General features: G+C 41.9%; 1 protein-coding gene across 2 annotated transcripts in view; it reads right to left on the bottom strand.

The window, feature by feature from the left end:
- CAP2 (cyclase associated actin cytoskeleton regulatory protein 2) overlaps window positions 1-25,135 on the bottom strand; it is an 87,610-nt gene extending 62,475 nt beyond the window's left edge. For both annotated transcript variants that reach the window (XM_073331989.1, XM_073331990.1), the window contains exons 1-3: window positions 24,907-25,135; window positions 13,491-13,615; window positions 9,821-9,921 (exon numbers count right to left, since the gene is read on the bottom strand). In XM_073331989.1, the coding sequence (XP_073188090.1) occupies window positions 9,821-9,921; window positions 13,491-13,614 (225 nt within the window). In that variant the 5' untranslated portion in view covers window position 13,615; window positions 24,907-25,135. The remainder of the gene's footprint in view (window positions 1-9,820; window positions 9,922-13,490; window positions 13,616-24,906) is intronic.
- Between the last annotated feature and the right edge of the window lie 1,281 nt (window positions 25,136-26,416).

Below are 26,416 nucleotides of genomic sequence, written 5' to 3'. Positions count from 1 at the left end.
AGCAATCCTGAGTGCGCAGGATTGTAAAATGGCATCCTCTGTACAGCATGACCTCACATGTATGGCGTATGCGAGATCACACTCCATGGTGGACACCACTGATGTGCAGAACAAAACGGCATCCTCTCTCAAGCCTGATTTTGCACCTCCGAGGTGATGCTGTGCAGAGGACACTGTTTTAAAATGGCATCCTTCAGATTGTCTGGGGTCATAGGAAACAATACATCTGAAAATGGGGTCATGCAGAGAAGAGGTTTGGGAACCATTTCCTAATGGCTGTGAACCTCCAAAGTCTGCCTGCTGCAGTGCCACCCCTGACAAGCCCCCTATCCTGGGGCTTAGAATGGGCTCCTTGGAAGGCAACCCGACAGCTGTCTTCTGCAGTGTGTGTGCCAAAGGAACCCTCCCCCAGCTGCAACCGGGGCTTTTAGGACCCCTTTATGACATTCAGGCCTGTTAACCAAGCAAAAAGGAGACAGAGCAGAGTTGAGGATGCCACCTCTAGAATTAAGAATGCAGAAAAGGCTTAAGTTATAACACCACACTCCCACCCGACCCCTATTTTTACTCACTTGTGACTTCCCCCAAAATTCTTCTTATGGGCTGATATTTTTCATGTTTGGTTTCTGCACAGAAGATGTTTGTTTTAAACTGAAGCTGATTATGTTCAGCTGTTTTGGGAATTACAAAAAAAAACTTGACAACATTATTTTCTATTCTCACCACCAGTTTTTATCATACCTCAAAAATTGCTGAAATTTGAAAGTTCAAATGTTGATTTAGAGACTTCAAGTGCCTGAAAATCCACCACATCCCTCCTATATTTTTCCAGTGGTTAATCACCCTCACTGTTACCTGCACCTTCTTTCTAGTCTGAATTTGTCTACTTCAGCTTCCAGTCACCTCTTAACCTTCTCTTGGATAAACTACGCAGATGAAGCTTCTTTAATCTCTTATTTAAGGCAGATTTTCCAGATCTCAAATAATTCTTCTCTTTTCTGCACCTAGTGTGGATTAGCCAACAGGCTGACAGGGCCCGTGTCCAGGGGCCCCAGCCAACTGGGGGGGTCCCGGAAAATGGTCGCTTTGCCCCAGCAGACATCTGCCGTGTGGCAGCAGAAGCCCAGAGCCCTGGCAGCAGCACTGGGCGTGGCGGGGGAAGCCCCCACGCCCCAACCCCACTCTCTGGAGGAAGCACAAGGCAGTGGGGGAAGCCCCAACGCCCGGACTCCAGCAGATACCACAGGATGGACAGGGCAGGGGAAGCCCCAATGTCCCGACCCTGCTCCCCGGCAGAAGCGCCCAGCATCCAGACCCTGGCTGCAGGCCTGGGATGGAGGAGCTCTGACTCCCTGCCGCAACCTCAGGGCTGGGGCAGGGGAACAGAGCTTCTCCAGTCTTGGGGCCACAGTGGAGGGTGGCAGAAGGGAGCAAACAGGGGCCGCAGTGGGCAGGGCAGAATGGTGTGGGGCCAGGGGCAATGCCGCAAGCAGAAGGAGCAGAACGGGGGCGGGACCATTGGGGGGGCCCCCCACTTGCTCTGGCCACGGCCCCACAAAACCGTAATCAGCCTCTGTCTGAACCTTCCCTATTTTGTCAACATCCATTTTGAGATGAGGATCCCACGGTATTCAGTGCTGTACAAACACAGAAGAAGATACCGTCCCTCTCCTAAGAGGCTTACAGTCTAAGGTCGTGATCCTGCAAACACTTATGCATGTGTTTAACTTTACTCCCTCCCTCAAGCAGTCCCAGTGGTTTCAGTGGGACAATGTACATGCTTAAGCATGTGTGTAAATTTATGCAGAATCCAAGCCTAAGGAAGCAGGTTGTATAGAATTGTTGATAGATTGACTATTTTTGTTTTTGGGTTCTTAATGTTCTGACTTAACAAATGCCATCTGGAGGACTCCCAGTAGAATTCCCCCCCCCCCCTAAACTTACAGGTGCATGCTTCTGGTGCCAGCAATGCACAGCTAGGCATGCTGGGCACCATTTCCCGATTTTAAGCAGTGTCTGTTGGACTTTTTTTCTCCTCCTTTTTAAGATAAAGCTGGCATTACTGCAACATTAAGGTTAAGAAACAAAGAACCCAATCCAATTTGCTATTAAAATCAACAGAAAGATTCTGATTGACTTCCATGGGAGCTGCTTCCAAGCAATCAAAAGTCAGGAAATTCCAAAAGTAAATGTGGGTATTGCATTGGTAATTTGGCCACATTGCACATATGTAGTATCTTGTATTCCTGTCTGTCTTCTTAACCAGTAATACGTTAAGATTTAAATTTATATTATGTAATATTTTATGGTACAGATATAGGATGTGCAATAAAGCTAAGTCAGGATTACTAAAGCAACCTTAACTTTGAGAATTTCTGGATTTTTTTAATATTGTTTTTTTCGATCAACATCATATTAAGACTATTTTTTTATTTAATTTTCTCTTTATTTTACAAAAGTGTATTTTGGATATTTTAAAAATATTTTTGCTTCATTCTTTTTTCTTTTGCTCTGTTGTTTCCCTACCCTGAAAACTGTTCTATCTAGTGTTTGCTTTCAACAGCTGAGAGATAGCCCCGCTGCATGCTTTTCATTGGGCAGACTGACATCATTCTCTACTTTGAGTCCTGACTCAACTTTTAGCACAATGCCTGAAACCACACAGCCTGTGGGCACAGCAAGATCAACATGAGAGTACACGTGTGCATTCTGCTGCACTGTAAGCACATTGCCTTGTTAATGAGGAATCAGCCAAATAATAGGTTTGATAGTGCGTGGTTAAATTAGGCAATATAAATTGTAAAAGTTGCCCATTATAGAAAGGAGATCCTGTTGAAAAATCATTACCATGAAAGTCCAATGTCTACTTCTACATGTCTCCCTGTAAAGGACAGATGATTTGAGTACAGGGAGTGTTATATCTTACAATAAAATGCTTGTCATGAACAGATGTAGATTATTACTTATTTTGTTTATAGTAGTTACCAACAGGAAGAAAAAGAAAGTTACCTTCCCTTAGTCTAATTATTATTAATGATTTGGAACCTTGATCAGTTCCACATGTGCTGTGTTTGGTCCATTTGCAGGATCAAATGGTGGGGCAAGATTCCCCATATCGAAATCCTGAATCATTGTCGAATGTCTGGAATTCAAAGCATTCTCATAAACACTCAGCTGCATTAGTCTGGGCATCTCGTTCTATTGCCAATTTGAGAATACTCAGGACCATATTTTATGGTCATCTAATGTAAGGTACCTGTTCTCGTGGTGGCCAATAGAAATGATATAAAGACACACTGAAGTCAAACGTGAAAGTATATTAGGTTGATCCCAACAACTGGGAAGCAACAGCCCACGACAAAGCAAGGTGGCTGCAGATATGTCATGTCACCATTAACTGCTTTGAAGCAAGGCACATTAATACCTTCCGTGAAAAATGTGAACAGCACAAAGCAAGGATACAACAGCCTGCAAAGATCATGGACAATCTTGTCTGTCTCCCACATAACCATGTTTCTTGCATTAGTCTGACCTTGCATGTACATGTTCACCTATAGCATTTGCTGAATCCTGGTACATGGACACTGACATGAGATTCCATCATTAATGATTTGCACAGGCACCGGCTTTTCCCTCTGCCTGGGGGTGCTCAATGCCCGCTCAACCCCGGGCCCTGCCCCCACTCCACTCCACTCCACCCTCCCATGCTCCCACCCCACCTCTTCCTGCCCCAGCTCTGCCCAGGCCCTGCTCCTACTCCACTCCTTCCCCCAAGGCCCCATCCCTAACCCGCTTCTTCTCACCCAGTTCCACCTCCTCCCCCCAAGTGTGCCTTGTCCCCACTCCTCTCCCGCAGCGGCTCCTGCACGCCGTGGAACAGCTGATTGTGGCGGCAGGTGGTGCTGGGAAGGAGGGGTAGGAGTTGATTGGTGAGGTAGCCAGCGGACAGGAGGTTCTGGGGGTAAGAGGAGAGCTGGCTGCTAGTGGGTGCTGAGCATCTGCTATTTTTTTCCTTGGGTGCTCCAGCCATGGAGCACCCACAGACTCAGCACCTATAATGATTTGCATTACAGTAGTGCTTAGTGGCCTCTATTGAGATTGGGGACCCATTGTGCTAAGTGTGGTGTATTTGCACAGCAAGAGAAAGTCCCTGCCTGATCCATTTAAAATCTAAACAGAGAAAGTATGTGGGGGAGAAGGATTATTATCCCCATTTTACAGATGAGGAACAGAGATTAAGGTCCAGATCCTCAAAGGTATGTAGGCACCTAACTCCCATTTATTTTTATTGGGAGTTAGGCACCTAAATACCTTTGAAAATCTGGGCCTAAGTGACTTGCCCAAGGTTACAGAGAAAGTCTGTGGCAGAGCTAGGAACTGCACCCAGATCTCCTAAGTCCCAGGCCAGTGCCTGAACTACAAGACCTTCCTAGACCATAAGAACAGCTATACTGGATCAGACCAGTAGCCAATCTAGCCAAGTATCCTGTCTTCTGACAGTGGCCAATGCCAGGTACTTCAGAAAGAATGAACAGAACATGCAATCATTGAGTGATCCATCCCACTGTCCACTCCTAGCTTCTGGCAGTCAAAGGCTAAGGACACCTAGGGCATGGGGCTGCATTACTGACCATCTTGGCTAACTGCTATTGATGGACCTATCCTCTATGAACTTACCTAATTTTTTTTTTGAATCCCATTATATTTTTGGCATTCACCCCCGGCAACAAGTTTCATAGGCTGACTCTGTGTTGGGTGAAGAAGTACTTTCTTTTGTTTGTTTTAAACCTCCTGTATATTAATTTCATTGGATGACCCCTAGTTCTTGTGTGATGTGGAGTAAATAACACTTCCTGATTCATCTTCTCCATGCCATTTATAATTTTACAGACCTTGGATATATATCCCCTTCATCGTCTCTTTTCTAAGCTGAACAGTTCCAGTCTTTGCAATCTCTCCTCATACGGAAGCTGTTCCATACCCATAATCATTTTTGTTGCCCTTCTCTGTACCTTTTCCAACTCTAATATATCTTTTTTGAGATGAGGCAACCAGAACTGCATGCAGTATTCAAGATGTGGGCATACCATGGATTTATATAGAGGCAATATGATATTTTCTGCCTTATTATTTATCCTAATGGTTCCTAACATTGGTAGCTTTTTTGGTTGCCACTGCACACGAAGTGGATGTTTTCAGAAGACTATCTATAATGACTCCAAGATCCTTCTTCTCAAGAAACTACCTAGAAACCCAATTTAAATGTCACACACTATATACAGGGGGGTTGATTAATTTCTGCTGGTGTACGTATGTATAAAAATCACCCCATCCCCTCCCCTGTGTGCCAGCAGGGACAGCTTCATCCCAGGTGCACTGCCCAGGGAAGGCAGCTTTGAAGAACAGCCAGGGTGCCATAGGAGCCCTACAAGCAGAGGCTGCTCAAAGGATTGGCTAAATCAGCACAGCCTGTGGGCATTAGCCGGGAAGAGCCACCTTTCACTGCTGGGGTTGTGGATGGCTCCAGGACCCCTGCTGGAGTGGGGGGGGAGGGAGGAGGAAGTGTCTTGAGACACTGCAGCCACTTTTCAGATATACTTTGTGCCACCAGGGACTGCAGACTGTTTCTTCGGCAGAAATAGTAGAACCTAGATGGGAAGAGAGACCGGTAACCTTTTCCTCTATGGACTAAAAAAGTTGTAATGTGAGGAAAGGGAACTACGATTAGAGTTAACCAGATAACCAATTCTTTGAATACAGTAACACATATCATACAAGGTGTTTGGCAAGGAGGCTGTAATTCTTTTCTACCACGTGTCCTACAAAATATTGTCATATGGCAATCTTACGGTATCCACACCTTACCTCAGAAGACTTCTCTACTTGTATGTTCTAGTCTTATCATTACATTGTACATCTTATCTTGTACATCATTATTCTAACTTGCTTGACCCAAAGCATCCCGGAGCCTGTAATATCAGACTCCCATATAACCAACATAAACTGACTCATACTGAACACTTGACAAAGCCAGGTTCTCAGCCCCTTCGTACTGCTTGACCAGTCTCCTCAGTGTAACAGAACCACTAGGTAGAACAGATCTGGCATAGCTGGCTTTTTGTCACCCTCATCAAAGTCCTGGGAGGAGGGGATATGGCCAGGCAAAAGGGGATGTAGCTGATGCACCTCTGCTCCAGCTATCTGTGGCTGCTGGAATATCCACACGGGTGCAGTTTAAACTAGGAGGCCATCTTTGCACTCCCCTGATTCCTTTTCATCCTTGGACTCAGGTTAGAGCAGCCTCACTATGCCCAGGGGCTCTGAGAGGCATGGATTAGAGTTGGTTTCCCCAGTTATACACTGCCAGATAGCCAGTTACACCTGTTTTGTGGCCAATATGCATCACCACAGGGGCTCAGCAAGGCCGAAGATCTGGCCGTAAACATTTAATATAGCTTGTTTTCAATAGGCTATACAAAAATCCTTGCTTTTGGTTTTTGATGTGGTTAGCTATTTTAATGCATTTGACCTCCCAAAATAATCATCACTAGACATGCTATAGTTTGAATTCAAAACCATTCTACTACTAACTGGATTGGGTCTACGCCGAACTCTTCTTTAGTGAACTAATCTTTCTGAAATCTACTGCACTGTTATGTTCACCAGGGCTTACGAAAGCTAGTTATCAGTTCTCTTTTTTATTTTGTTCTCTTTCCAAAGACTAGCATACAGTAAGCTAAGAAAAACACAGGAATGGGGCACTGCAGCAGACATGAGATGTAGCTGTACTCTTCCTTTCATCAGAAACACAAACCACACCATTCTTACAGCAATAAACATGAAATGCATCACATTAAATCCCTTATTTCTTTAGCATAATATAACGTCTCCTATGAGCTCTCTCTCATATTACCATCCTGATCAATCAGGTATGTGAGGTTTTCTAGGCAACAGGTGTTTTTTGAAACAAAATACAACCTTCGGTTCAGCTTATTATGTGAAAGAGACAGCAGCTGCAAGCATAATGCTTAGGACACATGGTCTATAAGACACCCAGAAGAAAAACACTCCTGGTTCTGCTTGTTACGGTAAAGCACAGATGTTGTTGCAGCAGCAAGTAGAAACATAAAGCAACTATAGTCTGTGTTTCATGTTGTAAATTCAGAGACTAAAATTTCAGAATATTTTAACAGGTTACAAACAGAATCCCATTTTCTTTATACAATGGAAACTTGCTAATAGTTTCTATAGCTCTGAACAAACACTCTTTATTATTGTATTTATATTCCAGGAGCACCCACAATATGTCAGCACTGCCCACATTTTCAGGAAGATTAAATCTTTTCATTTAAGTATTCTTTTAAGTGGACTAATTTGTGTATGTCAAATGGTAGCCAGCTTAGAGTGGATTTACTCAATTAGCAGAGGTCTGCGGCTGGATTTGCAGTGTACCCATTACCATAGAGGAGATTCGGGATTCCATATGTAAATTAGCCCATGTCATTGTTTTGTTTGTTTGTTAGGATGCAATACTAAGGTTTCCTATTTATCATGGGGTTTTATACTGCTGCCCATCAATTGCAATAGTGAAGTTCATAGTGAACTTCATGGTGGCTCTGGCACTTCTCTATTTTTGAGGTCAAATCTCTGCTTAGGGCCTGGTTTTTGTTTTTAAAAATATTTTATTATTATTTTATAATTTGTATTCCCATAGCGCCTAGGGAATTCCCCTCCCTTTTTTAGCTTGTTTTGTTTTATTTTTTGCTGGTAGGGGCTTCAGGCTACAAGTGTTGGGAGTGTCATTTTTATGGTAGGAAGGCTTTTTCGAAGAGCCAGATTTTGCAGCAATTTCTAAAGACAGTCAGACTCTGGATCCGCCTGATCTCCTGATCCATTCCAATATGCTAGAGCTTCCTGACTGAGGCACTCTAACCCTATTGGACAATAATGTATAAAACCATACAAGAGACCCAGTTCAGAGAGCAACCTCAGAACTCTTGTACCTTGAGCAGACTGGATGCAAGGGTCTTTTGAATATGATGCTCTCAGCCGCTAAGGTGAGACACCCTGTCTTTGCAAACTCAGTGGATGCTGCATGTTTCCCTTGCTACAGGGTTTGTGGGGTAGAGTAGCAGCACCAGTGAATTAGGCAAGGATTAATTCATACGGGGAAAGGCGTGGTCACACAGCTCTATTGAGATGAGGGAAAATCCCTGACCCTCTTTCACCTCCAACTCAGATCAGCTAACTGACTTTGAGCGATGAGCCTCCCATTTACATGTAGCTTTATGACATTACCAGGATAGACAGGATGTTGCAAGCTGTGATCAGATGAATCCATCCTTTGTCCCTCTGCTACAGAAAGTGAGCTGTAGCTCACGAAAGCTTATGCTCAAATAAATTTGTTAGTCTCTAAGGTGCCACAAGTACTCCTTTTCTTTTTAGAAAATACAGTATACTTCTGATTATCAAAACAGTGTGGGGGACACAGATTTTATCTCAGTAACTGGGAGTTTAGATAATCGAGGGCAGGAGCCATTCAGCAACAGGGTGGTCTCCCCCAGGGCCAGAAGCTTGTCCTCCTCCTCCTTCTCACAGTGCTTGCCAGGGGTCTCTGCTCTGCCCCACTCATTCAATCCCATGACAGCAGGGCTGCAGAGGGCCCCCTGTACTGCCACGGCTGGTGACACTTGATCCCTGCAGATGCAAGGTGAGGGAGGGAGGTCTTAGTGGGGCACAGCAGAGATCCCCCGTACAGGACTCTGCTCTGCCCTGCCAGGGCTGCAGCCTTCCCTGCACCTTGTACCTGCAGGGATTGGGTGTCACTGACCCTGCAGCTGTACAGGGAGCCCTCTCCAGCCCTGCTCACTCACTCCCATGACAGGGCTGCAGAGGGCTCCACACACTCCCATTCAGCAGCAGGGTGGCCTCCCCATGCCTGGGGGCTCCTCCTCACAGTCCTGGCCAGGGGTCTCTGTGCTGTTATCAGAACCTCCTCATTATCTGAATCCCATCCTTATCCCCCAGCATGAGAAACATGCCACAGAGAGTTATGTATCTCATGCTGGGGGACCAGAAGGGATTAAGATAATGTGTATAAGATAATGAGTATATTGTCACTGAATTTTAGAAAAGACAGTTTAAAAAAAATAAAAAGCCAGATCACAAAAGGGAGGTATCAGCACATAAAATGACCACATTCAGTGTGAATTAACTTTGTCTTTATAAAACTTCCTTGTTACAAAATTTATTGCAAAAGAAAAAAGAAACAGGCATAGATTTAAAAAATTGGGCAGATTAAAAACAATTTAATAATTTAAAACAAAACAAAATAGGCAAAAGTCCTGAAAATAAAGAAAGCAGATGAGGATTAAAATTAAAAAAACCCCAAAACTTAAGATCTGGAACCGAGTTGTTCACATTAATACCTTCTTACTTCATATTGCTTTTTATTCACTTGTTGCACCTTGTCTTTAATTAGGCCCCTATCCTGCAAATATTCATGCTCTTGCTGAACTGTATGCAATGGAACTACTCATATTGTGTATGCTAATGCATATGTGTAAGGTTTTTTTTTCTATATTAGCGCCTTGGATGGTAAACTCTTTGTGACAGGGACTGTATCATATTTTGTGTTCATACAACCACTAGTACAATGCAGTTTTATCCGACTGAGACCTCTAGGAACTACTACTACTAATAATTAAAGCAACAGAAATGAGAATTCCATAGCCCTCTCCACAATCAAGGCTGGTAGAGGAGGTTTTGTGTATTTAGAGACAACCACAGTTATATTGGGGAAAAATGGGAAAATACTCACATGTATCTTCACATCACCTTCCAGGATCTTGCTATTCCTGAGAAACTCAGCCACACTCCCATTTAACAGTCTATCAAAGGCTTCTACGTACGGTGCTACACCTTTGGGAGAAAGGCATTTCATTACAACTGGTTCATAAAGGCAGTAATTTGTAATACTGTCCTTTGCTGCCAGAGGGAAAAATACTGTAGAAATGGGAAAAAATTGTTGTAATCTTTTGCCATATTCACTGATTTGTAAAATCAGTGAAAATTAATGCATCACCATTATTTCCAGCAACAACCAAACAATATTGCTCCCAGTGGAACCTAGCTTGCAGCGTGAAAATAATGTAATCTATATACTGTATGTGGCTAGCGGCCTTTGTGCTAAAATAACAGGTGCTAAAATGAACATTTTTCAATATTGCAAAGTCAGAATGACCGGATAAGCATGATTTAGACCTTTTTATTAACACAGTGCTATTAATATACATAAAACAAGTGTCATCCTCCTAAAGGAATCTGTACTGAACCACTGCTATGTTTATTCCACACACCCATTCCTGAAGCTTTATAAATTGTTTGGCAGACATTAAAAACCAGTAAGTCAATTTCTAGTAAGGTGGGGCTTCAATACGGCAATAGTGCAATTCTACTATATGAGGGAATCAGTTCCTAAGCGATCAGTATACTGAAGCACAGCATTGGAATCTCCTTGTTTCATTGTCTGAGTTTACGAAACTGTAAATTCCATTAATGATAAAAGCTCCTCCGGTCACTGGAAAAAATCTAACTTTACTAAATCATTAATCTCAATGACTATGTGACCTTTAACATACCAAACTGATGAGTACAAGCACAATTTTTCATATAGAATATACTACTGTCTCCTGATACAGTGGATTCCATTTAAACTGGACGTGGATTGCCTGGACTACTGGGAAACCCAGGTAAGAGTCAGTTTCTTACACCAAACTGGCTTTCTGAATAACCTTATATATCATTTTGCCAGAGAAAGTAATCTTTTCTAGGATGTTTTCCAGTCCCTTTTTCACTCCCTGATATGCCGTCATATCCTCTCCATGGCCCTGATCCAGCACATATGCAAATTTAAGCTACTCAAGTGCTCTGCAGAATCAGGGTCAAAAATTTCTCCTGCCTCTCTCCCTGAGCTTCCCCTCTACTTGGTAAAAAGTGAAGCCTGTTCTGAAGGGACCCCAGGTTTTGCCCAGTGCTGTCTTAACCAGTTGGCACTGCACTACGGCAGAACCCTGATTAATAACTCTGAAAGCTCTTTTTGCAGTAACAGCATTTTGGCCCTTTGACAGAAAACACTAGCTTTGACAATGAGGACTTGGAATTGCCTGTGTTTAGCACTCTGTGCTTAAGCTGCTTGATGGAAAGCCTAGGCTGTCCTGTTCTCCTTATGTCACTTACTTTTCTCTCACCTTTGATTCTAAGGATTTCTGGGCTTTTGTCCATTTGAAATGTTTATGTGTAAGTTTCTTGTGGGACCTACCGCACAAAGATTTTTACAGTGGAGAAGAAAATGTTTTCCAAAGCCTATTTATATTCTTTGTAAAAATCCATGCCAGTCTCCAAGAGACTCCATTTTAAGCTTTTATTTTGGAGCACAGAGACTCAAACAGCAGCCCATCAACTACACTAACACTGTAGAAAAACAGAACACAGCTACACCTATTTTTAGGAAGCAAAGCTGCTGATTTATGAGATCATATCCTAGAGTTTGCTGTGGACCTCTCTGTAATTCAGAAACTGCATGTTTTTCCTGCAAGCCTGCCACCATGATCTTCAGGACCAAAATGTGTACTCTTCTCCATCAAGCCATGTATGATAAAGATATTAACCAACTAAGATGGAATACAATATACATTCAAGCCTAACTTATCACACATATATTCTGAAGTAAGCAATGGTAAATTATTTGAGTCATTACTATGGAAGAACATATACTCTTTTACATGAATTCCTGTTTTAAATGAAATAAAGACCTTACTATAAGACAGGTGCAACTGTAAAGCTCTAAGACTATCTAGGGATATTGAGTGATAACGTGGCTTAAAACATGTCTTTAGGAGGTATGCCCAGAGCCTCCATCTTTGAGGGGCACAGTTAAGGAAAGTGGCGTGAATAAATACAGATGGGAAACTCTGTGTGTCATGTTACTGAGCCACATTCATCTCTGGTGAGGAACTTGGGCCATCATGTTTAGCCATAGAGACTATTTGGAATGGGAGAACCTGGCCTGAAACAAACCATCACAGGCATATAATGTATAGCTGTGCTCATGACACCACACACATAACAATGGCCCAAAATGAACACTATTGCTAGAACAGCTACCATCTCTCCAAACTCACGGATTGCTTGAGTGTGACACTGTATATGATGTGGGCTCTATGCACGCTGCCAGCACAGCCTAGGTTCTGGGCTCACATCTGTGGTAACTGCCTGCGGCAGCCGTGCTATACAGGGAATATCCTGTAGCCCCTGGTCCTCCAGGAAACTTGGGACTGATGGATGCAGCCTCCAGGATAGGAAGGGCCAGATCAGCTGGAAGATGTGTTTATTTACAACCTCTCACAGACAGGCTTTGCTGGTTGAGTTCCTGTGCAGCCCAGCCAGGATTTTAAAGCAGCACTTTCCCCAGTGGTGAGCCCCCCATCTGATGTAGCTGGCCCCATAAGCACAGGGTTGTGCAAATTTCATGGGTAGATGTGGCTTTGCAATTAAAATAATCAGAACAGGGACCTTAGTAACAATGGCTCCAACCCTACAGTGAGCTTTCTGTGGATGCAGGGGTCTTCCCCGCAAGGAGCTCATTGCAGGACTGGAGCCTATGTTTTGAAAATACACAGTTTTTAATAGTTACTTATTTTCCCAGCTTCTGTGTGGGTCATGTGTTTTTCTCTGACTATTCACTCATGCAGTTTTGCTTAACCTGGAAATTTCAAGGACAACCAAAAATCTAACTTAAGAGCTGCACAGTGTTAAGTATGGCTTGGCAACACGGTACAGACAGGTGTGGGTAGACTGTGATTCCAGCCTTCCTTCCTCTGTTCCAAACTCCAGGACTTTGGAGATGCACTTCTGGGGACAGAGGATGAAAGAGAGCACAAAATAAGGCCAATGCTGCGATAGTGGCAGCGATTAGTGACCAAATGCTTAAGAGCAAGTTCAGCTGTTATTAAGGGGATCAGGCAATTACATGCAGTGTTTCTGCACAGTGAAATTCAATTCAGGGAGCTGGAAAATAAATCCAAAGTTTGCATTGCTGATTTCTTCAGTGAAATGTATGTTCTGACTTTTCAGGAACACTCATTTCTTCTGCTAATTAGCCTCAGCAGACATTTGCAACTGGTGAGCACTCTGTAACAATATAAACAGTAAAACAGAGCAATAAAGCTTGAAATATGGACTATATATTTAAGATTAGTTCAAATCTTGAATTTTCTAGGGCATGCTAATGTATGATTAAGATTAAGGATGCCTCCTGATATGTTCCAACTGAGTCTACAAAAAGAAAAGAATTGCTTTCTGCTAATGTGCAGCTCTTAAGGGGCTGGGATTGTTCTCCCTCTCTTGGAACAAAAAACATGCTCCACTTACAAGCTATATATCTGGCATTCCAAAAAAAGGCATGCAGTTCTCGGAAGAGCCACTCATACCTCCATTGACTCCATTTACAGCTCCACACTCCATTCCAATGGATCTGTGTGAATCTGAAAACAATGATTCAAGTCGAATTACAGCTTTTTCCAGCCTCTCCATCAACACCTGTGTCTCCGCCATTCTAAAAGACAGAAACAATGTTAGACATTTGAATATGAGCACAGGTTTTACAGCACTATCATTCTTCTGTAGTTTTTGGTGATTTTAATTTTCATCAATTTCTAGGTTAAGGACAGGTCTACTGATCTCCTTTATAAAAACTACTTAGCTTGCATCATTGCAACATTAGAAAAACAATCTCCTCTCTCCTCGCCAGTAAATTTAAATGATATTTTAAGGGATGCGTTTCCAAAAGTGGTCTCTATTTTTACATTTCCAAATGACAGGTACAAATGACTGTCAGTGCAATTCTGGTTATGTGCATAGCCTGACGGCACCTGCAAATTAGGTACTTAGATATCCAAGTGACTGAAATACAGTTGCAAATAATTGTTGGCATAAGGTTGTGCCTACAATCATTTGTACCTGCTATATACAGATACAATACAGAACGCTAGTTAAGTCTGGACTAAAAGTTGTGTGAATGTACACTCTCTCCTTGGATTTCCTAGATCTTTCCAATCCTCGTATATACTGTGGTAAGATTCTGTCTTGGTTGTTTTTACTAATGACTACACACCTTCAATTCAAGACACCAAGAAAGTCTTGTATTTGCTTCTTTAAGATCTGACCTCTCATCAGTTAATGTTGTCTTCTTTCCCTTCTAAAAGTACATGATGTGAACAAATCAAATAAACAGCTAGGTTTCAAAGCATGGAACCCTCCCCCTTCATCATTTACTTAACAGGTTTCATGCACACATGTTCCATTTAAGGTTGTGAACATTTTATCCCAGTAAATGACATCCAGGGTATGCATATGTTATTTCCTAATAAACATCACTGCTAAAAGTGTTAATCCCTCAGAGATACCACATGTGTAATACTAGATTCCAACAAACTGCATATTATTAAGCTACATTAGCAACCAGAACAAACACCATTGTGCTAATTACCTGTCCCCCTACTGTGGGGAGAGTGTCTAAAGTACTATTATTAGATAGCCAAATATGCAAAGAGAGTTTTTATCATTATTATTACTACATATTTTTAATTTTTTAAAAAGATGTAACAGGGTATTAGGATTCTACATATAGATGCAGAGCTCTTCTGCTGATTCACCTTGGCTGTCAGGCTAATGGGTCCTTTTAGCTCAACCCTAGTAGTTTAATAAGGTTTGTGCGTGACTACGGAACAAGGAATTAGAAGCAAAGCCAGTGGATTCTACAGGGAAAAACCCTAGGAACAGACATTTTCAGGAAAAAGCCTTGGTCGAGGTTTATATTTTGTTCTCATTTACGTTAGCAACAAAGGCAAATCCTTGGACGTGGGTAAGCTTGGACTAGATACACTGTGCATGGTGCAGGGTGGGAACTCAACCTGCCTACAATAGATGTGTACATTGTTCTTTTTGCAAAATATAATCTGCATATTCAGTGAGTGAGTTGGTCATAAACATTCCAAACATTGTTTGTTTTTTAACATACTGGGTATTTTGTCTGAATGAAATAAGATAGATAGCACCAGGAGAGCTTCCACAATGTGCAAGATTTTGTGAAAACATAAGAACTTTTTCTTAAAATAAGTATTGTACACCCCTAAAGAAACTACAGACTCTCTTCCTTCCACATTCTACACAAATCTCATGTGCTAAAGTCTAAAACTCAAGTTGTAAAAGACTCTAAAGTGAGGTTGGGCTGACTCATCATCTTGAAATAAGGACCATCTACAGTCTAAGTCAAGACAACTATCTGATGTAAAAAACACAGCTTTCTTTTTCTTACAGTAAAGACATAGCCTACCTGAGCCTGGAAAAAGCTTGGAACAATATCTCTGAAAGGTCCTCACTAGGATGTTAACTCAGATGCCCAGTGATGATAATTTAAATATCAACACTGTTAACTATTTCATGCATGTAAAAAAGGAGAGGGGGATCATAGACTTGCACAATTTACTGTGATATCTCAATTTGGTGTCACAAGTGGCTGGTGTTGACGAGGGGTCACCATTTATTTTTTCTCCAAGCCCAAGGAGCCTAGCACAGCCTGTGGAGACATGGGCAGAGCATATTTTATAGGCAAACCTTAAAACAGAATGACCATTCCTTCCCCTCCCCCCATCTGACCTCTACCTACAAATATACTTATGTCTGTAACCTAGGAAAGAACAAAACTGCAGAATAATTTCTCTGGACACTCTTCATCTCAAATATTTTCCAACATAGCAGACAAAGAAAGAGCAGCACAAATGGGCCTGCTCCTGCCATCATTCTGTATGGCTGACAGGAGAACAACATATTGCTTTGTCTCAAGTAGAAACAAGCTGTAATGAGTCCATGAGGGTAAGTAGCACAGTGACATAAGAAAATAAAAAAGTGAAAAAACATGATGACAATCAGAAGAGCAAAGATTCCAGTTTTGAACAAAGGAAAGGCGGTAGCCTCTTAAGCATAGTTTTACTCTGAAAAGTAACTGTAAAAATAGTGTCATAGGGTTCCATGTTTAGTGGGCCTTTTTGATTCCTTACCATATTCACTCAGTTTAAAATTACAAAGATGGTTTGTTTTTTTCCTAGCTGCCAGCCCCTTCAAAAACAGCCTGGGATCTGAAAGTCAAGCTGGGTCCTTTCTTTCTCACATACCTCCACCACACTACAGATAGTGCAGGGCAAATTCTGCCCTCGGTTGTTCCTGTACAAACTCATGAGATGCAATTTGGAAGTTGTGTGACTAAATCCCTTGCACTGCTTGGAGAAATCACTATCATAGTCTTCAAATTATAGTGGCCCATGCATTTGCTCTCTGATAAGATGTAACTGAACTACAAAATATACAAAAACCAAGCCTCCAGTATTCTAAAAAGGTAGCATCTTAAAGCCAACCACAAATTTATTACAGGTTTAGAGTAGGTATGTAGCAATCTATATCAGGAAGGCTTTTTTCATCTGCTAGCTAAGAAAGCAGTACAACATATACTAAGTTAGGAGAAACATCCCAACATGTTCCTGGAATTCTTCTCAAACTGGAGGAGCATCCAATCATAGTTTAATTGTCATAAAACACAGCCAATGTAAGATGGAAATGCAAAGAATAGCTACTTTCCCCTGTTATTGACATGTAACCTCCTTTAAATTATTACAGGTGTGTTGGCATTTCCTGGTGAGGAACTCAAATCTTTGCTGCTCCCCACACTCAGGTTGTCCATAAAATGAGGCCCCACTGTGCCAGCCAATGCAATGGCTTATGGTTTTAGGGATTAATTCCCAGTCAGAGACACTAAGGTGGCGAAAGGGGAGAGGAAGAATGGGACTAATTAAGTGCAGCAGAACCTATTTAGTTTCATCACCTGAAAAGGGGTGGGAGGGAAGAGGAGTAGGAGGAAGAAAAGGAAAAGAGCATGGGTAGTGAGTTTGCTTCACCATAAAGCATGAGTGGCAGGAGGAGACAAAATGGGGATTTCTCTCATAGAAGACAGTGAGATAGGAAGAGTGTGTTTGCCAGAAGCTTGCATGTTAGAGAAACAGAAGTGCTACCTTGTATGGTTAGTACTTTGTTTTTATGTTAACTCCATGGAAAGAATGTAGTTAGAGACATGCCAAATTAATGTCAATTTAGATTAAACAAGAATCCCTGCAATAAAACCCTACCTAGAGAGAGGGTGACTTTGTATTCAAACCTGAGCCTTTGGTGAGCTTTCTTCCAATTTTGCTCAGTGCTTCTATATCCTGGAAAATTTCCCCAAATCTGGGAATTTTTGAGTAAAATGTTTTGAATGAAAATTCCCAATTTCCCAAGTTGAAACATTTTATTCAAAAATTCCCAGATTTGGTGAATTTCCCAGGATATAGAAGCGCGGCTGGGAATTTTTCACCAGATTTGGGAAGATTTGGGAAATTTTTAGCACTAGGTAGGGAAAAGTTGGCATCACGATATAGAAACACTGATTTTGCCCTTGGTCCTGCTGCAGGTTGTTTTAGGAACAGTGCTCCTAAGTGCAGAGGACAGCTGTCTGTAAAAATGTTATAAATATATTTTTTTAAAATTATGCAATGCTCTTGCATTTTTATAGCATTTTGACTTTTTGCCAACATTTTGACTAGCCTTAACCGCCTTGGAGAAAAAAGGCAAAAAATGTGTGTGGAAGGGGTTTTTTGGTTAAAATTTGAAATGGAAAAAATTGTCAGTGTTTGAAGCTTTTGACTGGTTCTAGTATGGTACAAAGTATAAAGGAACTTTCATATCTGTGTCCTGATGGATACAGATAATGAAAACTGATGTTCTATTAATGAAAATGGGTCTTTTAAATATTATATATATAGCCACAAGATGGTATCCAAAACATTTTTTTCTGTGAGCTACATTCTTCAGGTACAGTGTTAAGTCTTAAAAGCCTTTTTATCAGAAGAGACCTCTATGGAGAAGAGAAAATCCTGACTTTTCCTTGTTTTCTCCTACTTATCCCCAAGTTTTTGTCCTTTGTTTGACTTCACAGAGTTGGTATGCAAATTGACTAGTACTGCAGAGCCTATCTACTGTGTGTTTGGTTTTTCTGTCACTTTTCCTCTTTCCTGTGTTTTGTCCAACAGACTAAAGTTTAAAAAAAACAAAAACATTCAAGAGGCCAGTGTGGCATTTTATATTTTGACAGTATTTTATATTGGGAGAGCTTTCATTTAAAAAAATAAAAATCCCATCCATCAAAACAGAGACTAAGATTAGAAACACATCTTAAATTTCTTATCACATCCCTATTTAGTCTCATATAACTACAGGTAAGCAATAGCACATGCCAGGATAATTATTCAAGAATCTGTGTATGCACACACTGTGCTGAGGTCTTTGAAATATTTTACTGATTCACATTTTTGAATATAGTATGTGCATATATATTTAGTATCCCTTGAAATAGCAGTTCATTCTCTAATTACACATGAATATCCAGTTGTTTAAAAAAAAAACACTCCCATCCACAGCTGAATAATTCTTAACGCTTTATCAATGGTGATGGCAAAAGTTCATTATTTAATGATCTACTGTAGCAATCAAGGATTGCCAATTTGATGGAGTTAAAATAACGAAGGCAACCCATTTCCTAGTACATCCTCCTAATCACTTATGCTACCTTTTATGTAACTGTTCTCCCAGTTCTCGCCTTATCTTTTGTCTGGTTTTACTTGCTTCTCTTTGTGACAATGAAGTGTAAGATTTTAAGTATTTTTCCCATCAATAGATATACTGTGTTCTTAGGCACCCCTTTGCCATATATTAGCATAATACTTTTCAAGTAATCAAACATTTTATAGGGCTTGCAAGCTACTTAATTACATGCCACAAGTCCAATTACTGTATGCAAGCAAAATGAGCTGCTGAACTTGGAGAATATACTGCATACGGCCACAGATGTTGGAGCTGGTGAGGTATGACTACTTCATCCAATAAGATTGAATGGTAAAATCATTAACTAAATTAGAGTTCTATCTAAGTTGTGCTTTTAAAACGCATTTGTGCTATTTAAAAGGGTATGCTTCCCAATGCAAAGAAGCTGTCAGTGTTTCACTTCTTTGACCAGACAGAATTATGGCAAACAAATAAAAAAAACATGGAAGGCAAGAAGACATTAGTCTCTAGGCAAAACTTCCAGAATTGGCAACAGTTAAGTTGCTGTTACTACCACTTAGGACAAACTTGATCATTTCTCTATAGTATACCCTAGCTCTCGAGAATATCCATACTCTGTCAAATCCTGCATTCCTCATTCAATTTTGTTTTATTCAGACAAAATGGGCTGTCAATGGGTAATCTTTTCTAAATCCTAGAATATCAGGATTGGAAGGGACCTCAGGAGATCTTCTAGTCTAACCCCCTGCTCAAAGCAGGACCAATCCCCAACTAAATCATCCCAGCCAGGGCTTTGTCAAGCCTGACCTTAAGAACCTCTAAGGAAGGAGATTCCATCACCTCCCTAGATAAGCCATTCCAGTGCTTCACCACCCTCCTAGTGAAAAAGTTTTTCCTAATATCCAACCTAAACCTCCCCCACTGCAACTTGAGACCATTACTCCTTGTTCTGTTATCTGCTACCACTGAGAACAGCTTAGCTCCGTCCTCTTTGGAACCCCCTTTCACGTGGTTGAAAGCAGCTATCAAATCCCCCCTCATTCTTCTGTTTTGCAGACTAAATAATCCCAGTTCCCTCAGCCTCTCCTAATAAATCCTGTGCTCCAGCCCCCTAATCATTTTTGTTGCCCTCCGCTGGACTCTTTCCAATTTGTCCACATCCTTCTTATAGTGTGGGGTCCAAAAATGGACACAGTATTCCAGATGAGGCGTCACCAATGCTGAATAGGTTACTCAAGATTTAAGAAAGACTGGGCAGGAATCCTCCTGCAAATTCAGGAGGTAGGGAGGGAGGGGATAAGTAGCTACTCTGCTGCTATTAATACTGCATTCCATGGGCTGTATCAGCTGTGGCTTCACAAAGCCTGATTCAACTCCCACTAAAGTCAGTGGAAAGACTCCAATTCTCTTCTAAGAGATTTAGATCAAGTTCTAAGTGAGGCCTGTGGCAAACTAACTGACCACTCTCCTAGCTCACTTCCCACCACACTCAAATCCTCTTTCATGCTACCACTCTCCTAGCTGAATTCCCACCACACTCAAATCCTCTTTCATGCTACCAGAGAAACATGCCATGGATTTGTGGAGCACTCCTCTGTCCTGCCCCTGCGATCCTAGTACTTAGGGATGGGGGAGGGGGCTTTCTGCAAAAGGAGGTAGAATAACATCATTTGAATCTGACTTACATTAATGAGAATTGGTCCATTTCTGTAAGAGAGCTAGAGTAGACTTTTTAACTGGTACTAGTGGATTGAGAAAGGAGGATGGAAAACAGTTACCATGTATATGCTCCATGATCCAATAAAATTTCACCATCAGAAAATGAGGACAGTTCAGCCATATCATAATTATAAAATCCATCACTCTTGGACCACATTTAGCCTGAACTTTATAAGCAGAGGAAGCACTTCATTCAGTACGGGAATGTATTCTGGTATGGAATACAGCATTGGTCTAACAACTCACAGGAGTTTAGAACAAGCAAAGAATACTGCCCTGTCCTGTTGAAACTACAGAAGAAATGGTAGTTGGAAGAATGTCTGGAATAGGGCTAGGACATGGTGGGTACCATTATTACTCTTGCAAAAAGTGCAGTGATCTTTACTGATGACAAGTAATCAGGCCCTTTTTTCCATGTCTCATTCCAAAGACAAAGGCTCTAACAGAACAATATCTCCAAAACTGTGCTGGGGCATGTGTTCGCTTCTGACACAGAATGAAGAGTGCCACCTACTGAATTACCAACAACATTTCTTATAGCACCTTGGTTTCTATTTGAAGATCTTCCCTCTTAATAGTGACCAAGCTCAACCTTACTCTGTTTATGAGAACTAACAGCTATATATCCCAGGGTGACAGAGTTGTATGCAACTTATCCCATGTTAGAGTTTCAGTGTGTGGAATTATGAACTCCAGAATGACCAAGTTAGCCCTGATTAGGTCTTGTTTAACTTGACCATTTGTACAGTTAACCTTTTCTAACATGGCTGCTCTGATTGACATGAAATCTTTATATGGCTGAATTGTTCTTTTCTCTAAACCACTGGTGGTTAGGTGCAGAATGTGTTGAATCACTGCTTGTCTTGCTTCAGAAAAGTAACACCTTAATATGTAGTTATAATGATGGAAAAACTGGACTGAAATATTACAAATCCTATGCTGTAATAGGATTTGAACTCACTGCCTTGGAACTAAATCAGATACTTTAACCAATTATGTAGTTGGCCACTTATCTACCTTTTAACTAGGCCACAAACCTTATTCATTGGGCCAAGTGATTCCCAATGCACAGCAGTACCTGCACATCAGGCTTTTATAATTAGTACTCTTGACTGTTCCTGCCAGCATGAGTCTTGAGATGCTGAAGACCACCGGCCACCACTGGCTCAACACTTCACAAGAGTGAGTCACTCTCTTGTATGTGTGTTAACACTTGTTGGAACCATTAGACTGAAGTCTCCAGGAGCCCAAACGCCACTGTAAGTTAATATGTATAGATGAACTAGAGGTACATACGAAGACTTAGCGCCCGAACAAGCTCTCACTGATATCTATAGGAGTCAGACTGGGCCCTTAGTCTGAAACTATTATCAGTTTTCCAAAAGATTTGGGAACTCTTGGTATAGACTAGACAGCTTTGATCACCATTCATGGGAATTTATAACTGTTAATTAAGCTATACAAAAGAACTTTCCTTTTGCATTCCAAATACAAGAGAAACATCTAGAATTAAGAGGAAAGAATTTTCAAAAATTGAATAATGCAGCCAAAGTTTCTTCCTTAGTTTGTTATAAGATCTACGTGCCTGAAAACTGAGCGCAAGTTAGGGTTAACTTGCTGTTTTGTTTGCCTAATAAATGTGAGAAGTAAAGGAACTTTCCCAATTTTTACCTATAAAAATGTCTTACTAAGACATACCTACTAAAATTATCTTTTTGTTTTTGCAGGTGAATTTTAGAGCAATGAAGTCTGCACAAATCAACAAAGAACATTCCATTAAAGGTACTTTGCATGTCAGCATTTTTCCTATATGGATCTCAAAGCATTTTACTACGGAGGGTAAATGTCCTTATTCCTTAAAGACTGTAAACTGAAATACAGCAAAATTAAATGACTTGCATCAAGTCACACTAAAATCAGTGGTAGAGCCAGGCACAAAATATGGATGCCCTGACTTCCAGTCCTCCTGCCTGCTCCACTGGGCCACATTCTTCCTCCAGTGTATGATAATTCAGGGTAAAATCCCAAATTCCCATCAAATTTAGTCCTGTATAGGTGGTAATTTTAGTGTTCTTTTGGAGCCACTATCAGGATTTTCAGTTATTGCTCTTGCAAGAGAGATTTAGGTGAGTTATGGTTTTGAATGTGGAAGTCTGATATGAACATAGGTAAACAAATATTTCTTTGTTTTCACTTTGGTTAATATAGGATCTTCGTATACCAAGATCACTCACCATTAGCTATAGGACTGAGGATACTATGCATTTTTTTTCACTGAAGTATTTGCCATTGTCTACAATGGATGACCAAGCCATGTAATGTGTTAGACCTACTACAGTAAATAATGCACGCCTTTTTCATTTTTATTTAATAGAGAAAACAGATTTTATTCATTACACTTGGGGTTCTGCATGTGCACCATCTAGATCTGAGCAATGCTCGCTTTCTTGAGGGAGAAGAGATTGATGAATCACAGAAATTGTCTAAGGACCCTGTAACATTTTATTACAACAAAGATCTAAAATGTCAAACTATTCTACACACCTCGCTTCTCTATAGAAAAAGCACTGTTCATAGTATTACATTGTTTAAAAGCTTCTCCCCCCCCATTCAATTTTGTTATTAAATCCTTGTTTTAAAGTTTATAGTGTTAAACAAAAGCTAAAGGAAACTTTACTGTTCTGTGAGCTGTAAACAAAAGAAAAACCTGCTTCAATATGTCTGAGGCATAAAAATTAGCATGTGAAAATGTTCACTTTGCTAAATGTATTAATACCTCATGCAATAAGGACAGCTTTGAGAAACAGTATTTAAGAGCTTGCAATTTTGTGGGGGTTTTAACCACCCCCCACCATCTACAATATAGTTTTAAAAATGCCATTCACTCCCTGAAATATGAATGGTTTGCAGATAATGATTTCATAGAACAATGAATCATGGTACCCACTGAACCAAATATCACTTTTGTCTTTATCTCCTGCAGCATTTTTTAAAAACACAGTAGTCCCCTTTTTTTAAACAACTGTTAATATAGCTGCCTGTAGATCAATGTGTTTTTCTTTAAATATATTCTATCATTGTATTAGTAGAACACATTTAGATAATGAAACTTTGGAAGTCATTTTTTCAAAAGTCCTTTTATTTTAAAAAATATACTGATTATGATGAAATTTGGTCTGATTTGGTATAAGCCATCAACTGTGTTTGTCTATTGCAAATATATGGCTCTAAATTACCAGTCATTTAAAAAAAACCACATTTATTTTATAGTCTTTCAGGTGGGCTCATGATCAGTTCTACTCTGCTATTGTGCAAAATGAATCTGTTGAGAACATTCCTTTAAAATGTTCATTTATTTCAAAATGCAAGGTGTATGTAGGCTTTGAGTTCCTTGATTCTTCTCTCTTGCTCTCTTCCCCCCCACCCCCCTTTGGTTTTGTAGCATCCCTATAAGCAGGGAGTCTCTGTCCTCCCTTTAGCTGGTATATCCTAAACTGCTCTTTAACCCTTTGCTTTCCACACAGCTATACCTGTAGGCTAATCACTAACCTATGTCTCTCGTCACCTAACATTTTGCTTCTGTGGCTCTAGGTGTTCCCTGGCACAATTTGAGCCTAGCCACCATCAAACAGCCCTGGCTCCTGAACAAAATTAGCCAATCTTAAGTCTTGCACTGCCCGAATCAGCAGGGCATCACTTGACACCATCAGATCTAAACGAAGAACCAGAGGGTTTCCGATAATCTCTTAGAAAGCCATGGTGATGCGGGGGTGGGGTTTCTAATCCAACACACTTCATGGCTATCTACCCTCAACAAGCCAAACCCTGCAGTGCTGCTCTCAGGGGCTGTCAGACACCTTCCCTCCTCCTCAGCTGAATACGAGGTTGAAAAGCAGAATATGCAGGTACAGCTGTAATAATAAAAGCCCCGGTTCTCTGTAAGCGTGTCTCTACTGCTGCGTGCGTGCAGCTGTCAGCAGCCTGGCTTCATGGGGGGCGGCGGGGGGGGGGGGTGAAGTGCTGTTGGGGCTTCTCAGGGGCTGAGCCGAAAGTTGAAGAGCGACCCGGGGCCCTGGCCAGCAGCAGGCCACAGCCCCAGGCAGAGCATGTGGGGGAGGCAGCACCAGTGCGCAGAGCTGACCCAGATAGAGAGGGCGCAGGCAGCTCTGCCGCTATGCAGCCCCGCCCCAGAAGCCCGCCAGGGCAGCACTGCTTGGGGATCATGGCACAATAAACCCCCTACCCCCACCCCTCAGCATCGCCCCCCCCCCCCCCACCCCACCCCCAGATGTCCTCTGCAGGCAGCAGCCGCTTGGCAACGCAGGGCCCCTCTGCACGGCCCCCTGCAGCCGCCGCTCCGCCTCGCGCGCGTACACACACAGACCGCCCCGCTCCGGATCGCCCCCCGGGGCTGCCCCCACCCCAGCCCTCCTGCGGGGCCCCCACAGCCGGCTCCGCCGCGGGCTGCTCCGGAATTACCTGGCTGGAGGAGCCCCCTGCTCGCGTCCTCGCTGCGGGGATAATCCCTGGCCGCTGCCTCCTTCCCCTTCCCTACCGTGGGAGCTGGTGTCAGTCAGTCAGCCCGGCAGAGCGACACGCACCGCCGCTTCCGGGAGCGCCAAATAAAGCCAAGTCCAGCAAGAGAGAGATGGAGAAAGACAGCAAAGGGGGTGAGGGGCTGTGTGAAAATGGAGAGAGAGAGAGGGAGAGAGAGGGAGAGAGAGCTGCCTCTCAGCAGCTCCACCACCTGCCCTGTGTAACGGGCGGAGAGGAAATGGAAATCTTAGCACATCACTAGGGAGCAGGCAGCCTGGGAGGAGGCTGGGAAAAGTGGGCTCGCCAAGGGGAAAGACAGCAGGTTGTGTGTGTGGGGGGGGGGGAGGGGGGGGAGTGGGGATGGAGCAGGAGGGGGAAGCAAGGATCTGGGGTAATACCTTGCCCTGAGTGAAAAGCTGGGCAAGGGACAAGGAAATCTACTCTGGTTTGCTACCCAGGGCAGCTCTGCTTGCTCTTCCCTCTCTAATATGGAGACAAGGTGGGTGTGAGGTAATAATACCTTTTATTGGGCCAACTTCTGTTGGTGAGACGAGAGGCGAGCTTTGGAGCTCTTCTTCAAGTCGGGAAAAGAGTTCTCTGGAGTGCCAGAGTTTGTCTCTCTCAGCAACTGAAGTTGGTCCAATATAAGATGTCACCTCACTTACCTTCTCTCTCTCCCATATTCTGGGACCAGCATGGGTGGCTGTAACAACACTGCACGTCTATTGAGATACACAGCCAGGACAATGCCCTTCATTGTCTCTCAGACATAAGGACAGATTCAGCCCCGGTGGAGTTCCACTGAAGTCAATGGAATTAGGCGTGGTCTATGCTAGAAGAGTTATAAGAGTATAAATATGTTGGTTAGTACCATGGGGAGGAAGCAGAATGTTTTTAAATTCAGGAGGTCTAGAAAAGTCAGTTTGCCCCTAAAAGGAAAATAATTGCCTGACATAAAAAATATTTATTTTCTATAGTCAACCACACAGTTGGGATTTGTGGCAGTTTCCCCTGTTGTAGGTACATATATATTTAAAAAGTCCTTATGTAACAATATAGATGATTTTCTATAATTCAGTGTTGGAACACTATAAAATATGGAACATAAAATGTTTGTTTTGAATTACATAAGTGTTAATTGGGATTGAGGAAACTATACATTAATGAAGTACTGTCTAACCAATTCAGCAGAGCTATATATTTGTATATGGTGAGATATAAGAAAATATGATAGAGAAAAGCTGATGGCAAAGATCAACAAAAAATGTCTGGCAAGCCAAACTGTCATCTTGCTGGATAGTGAATTAGTTCATAACTAACAGGAACTGGTGCTGCATCACCATATACCCAATTATGAAAATATATCTGTTTGGCTTGTTGGCCTTGATCAAACTCCTACTGAATCAGTAGAATGAATCCCATTTACAGGTTTTAGGAGGGAAACAGATTAATA

This window comes from Lepidochelys kempii, chromosome 2 (assembly GCF_965140265.1).
Source record: "Lepidochelys kempii isolate rLepKem1 chromosome 2, rLepKem1.hap2, whole genome shotgun sequence".
Classification (NCBI taxonomy): Eukaryota; Metazoa; Chordata; order Testudines; family Cheloniidae; genus Lepidochelys; species Lepidochelys kempii.
Note: the sequence above shows the minus strand (reverse complement) of the source record. Positions and strands in the feature narration are given on the sequence as shown.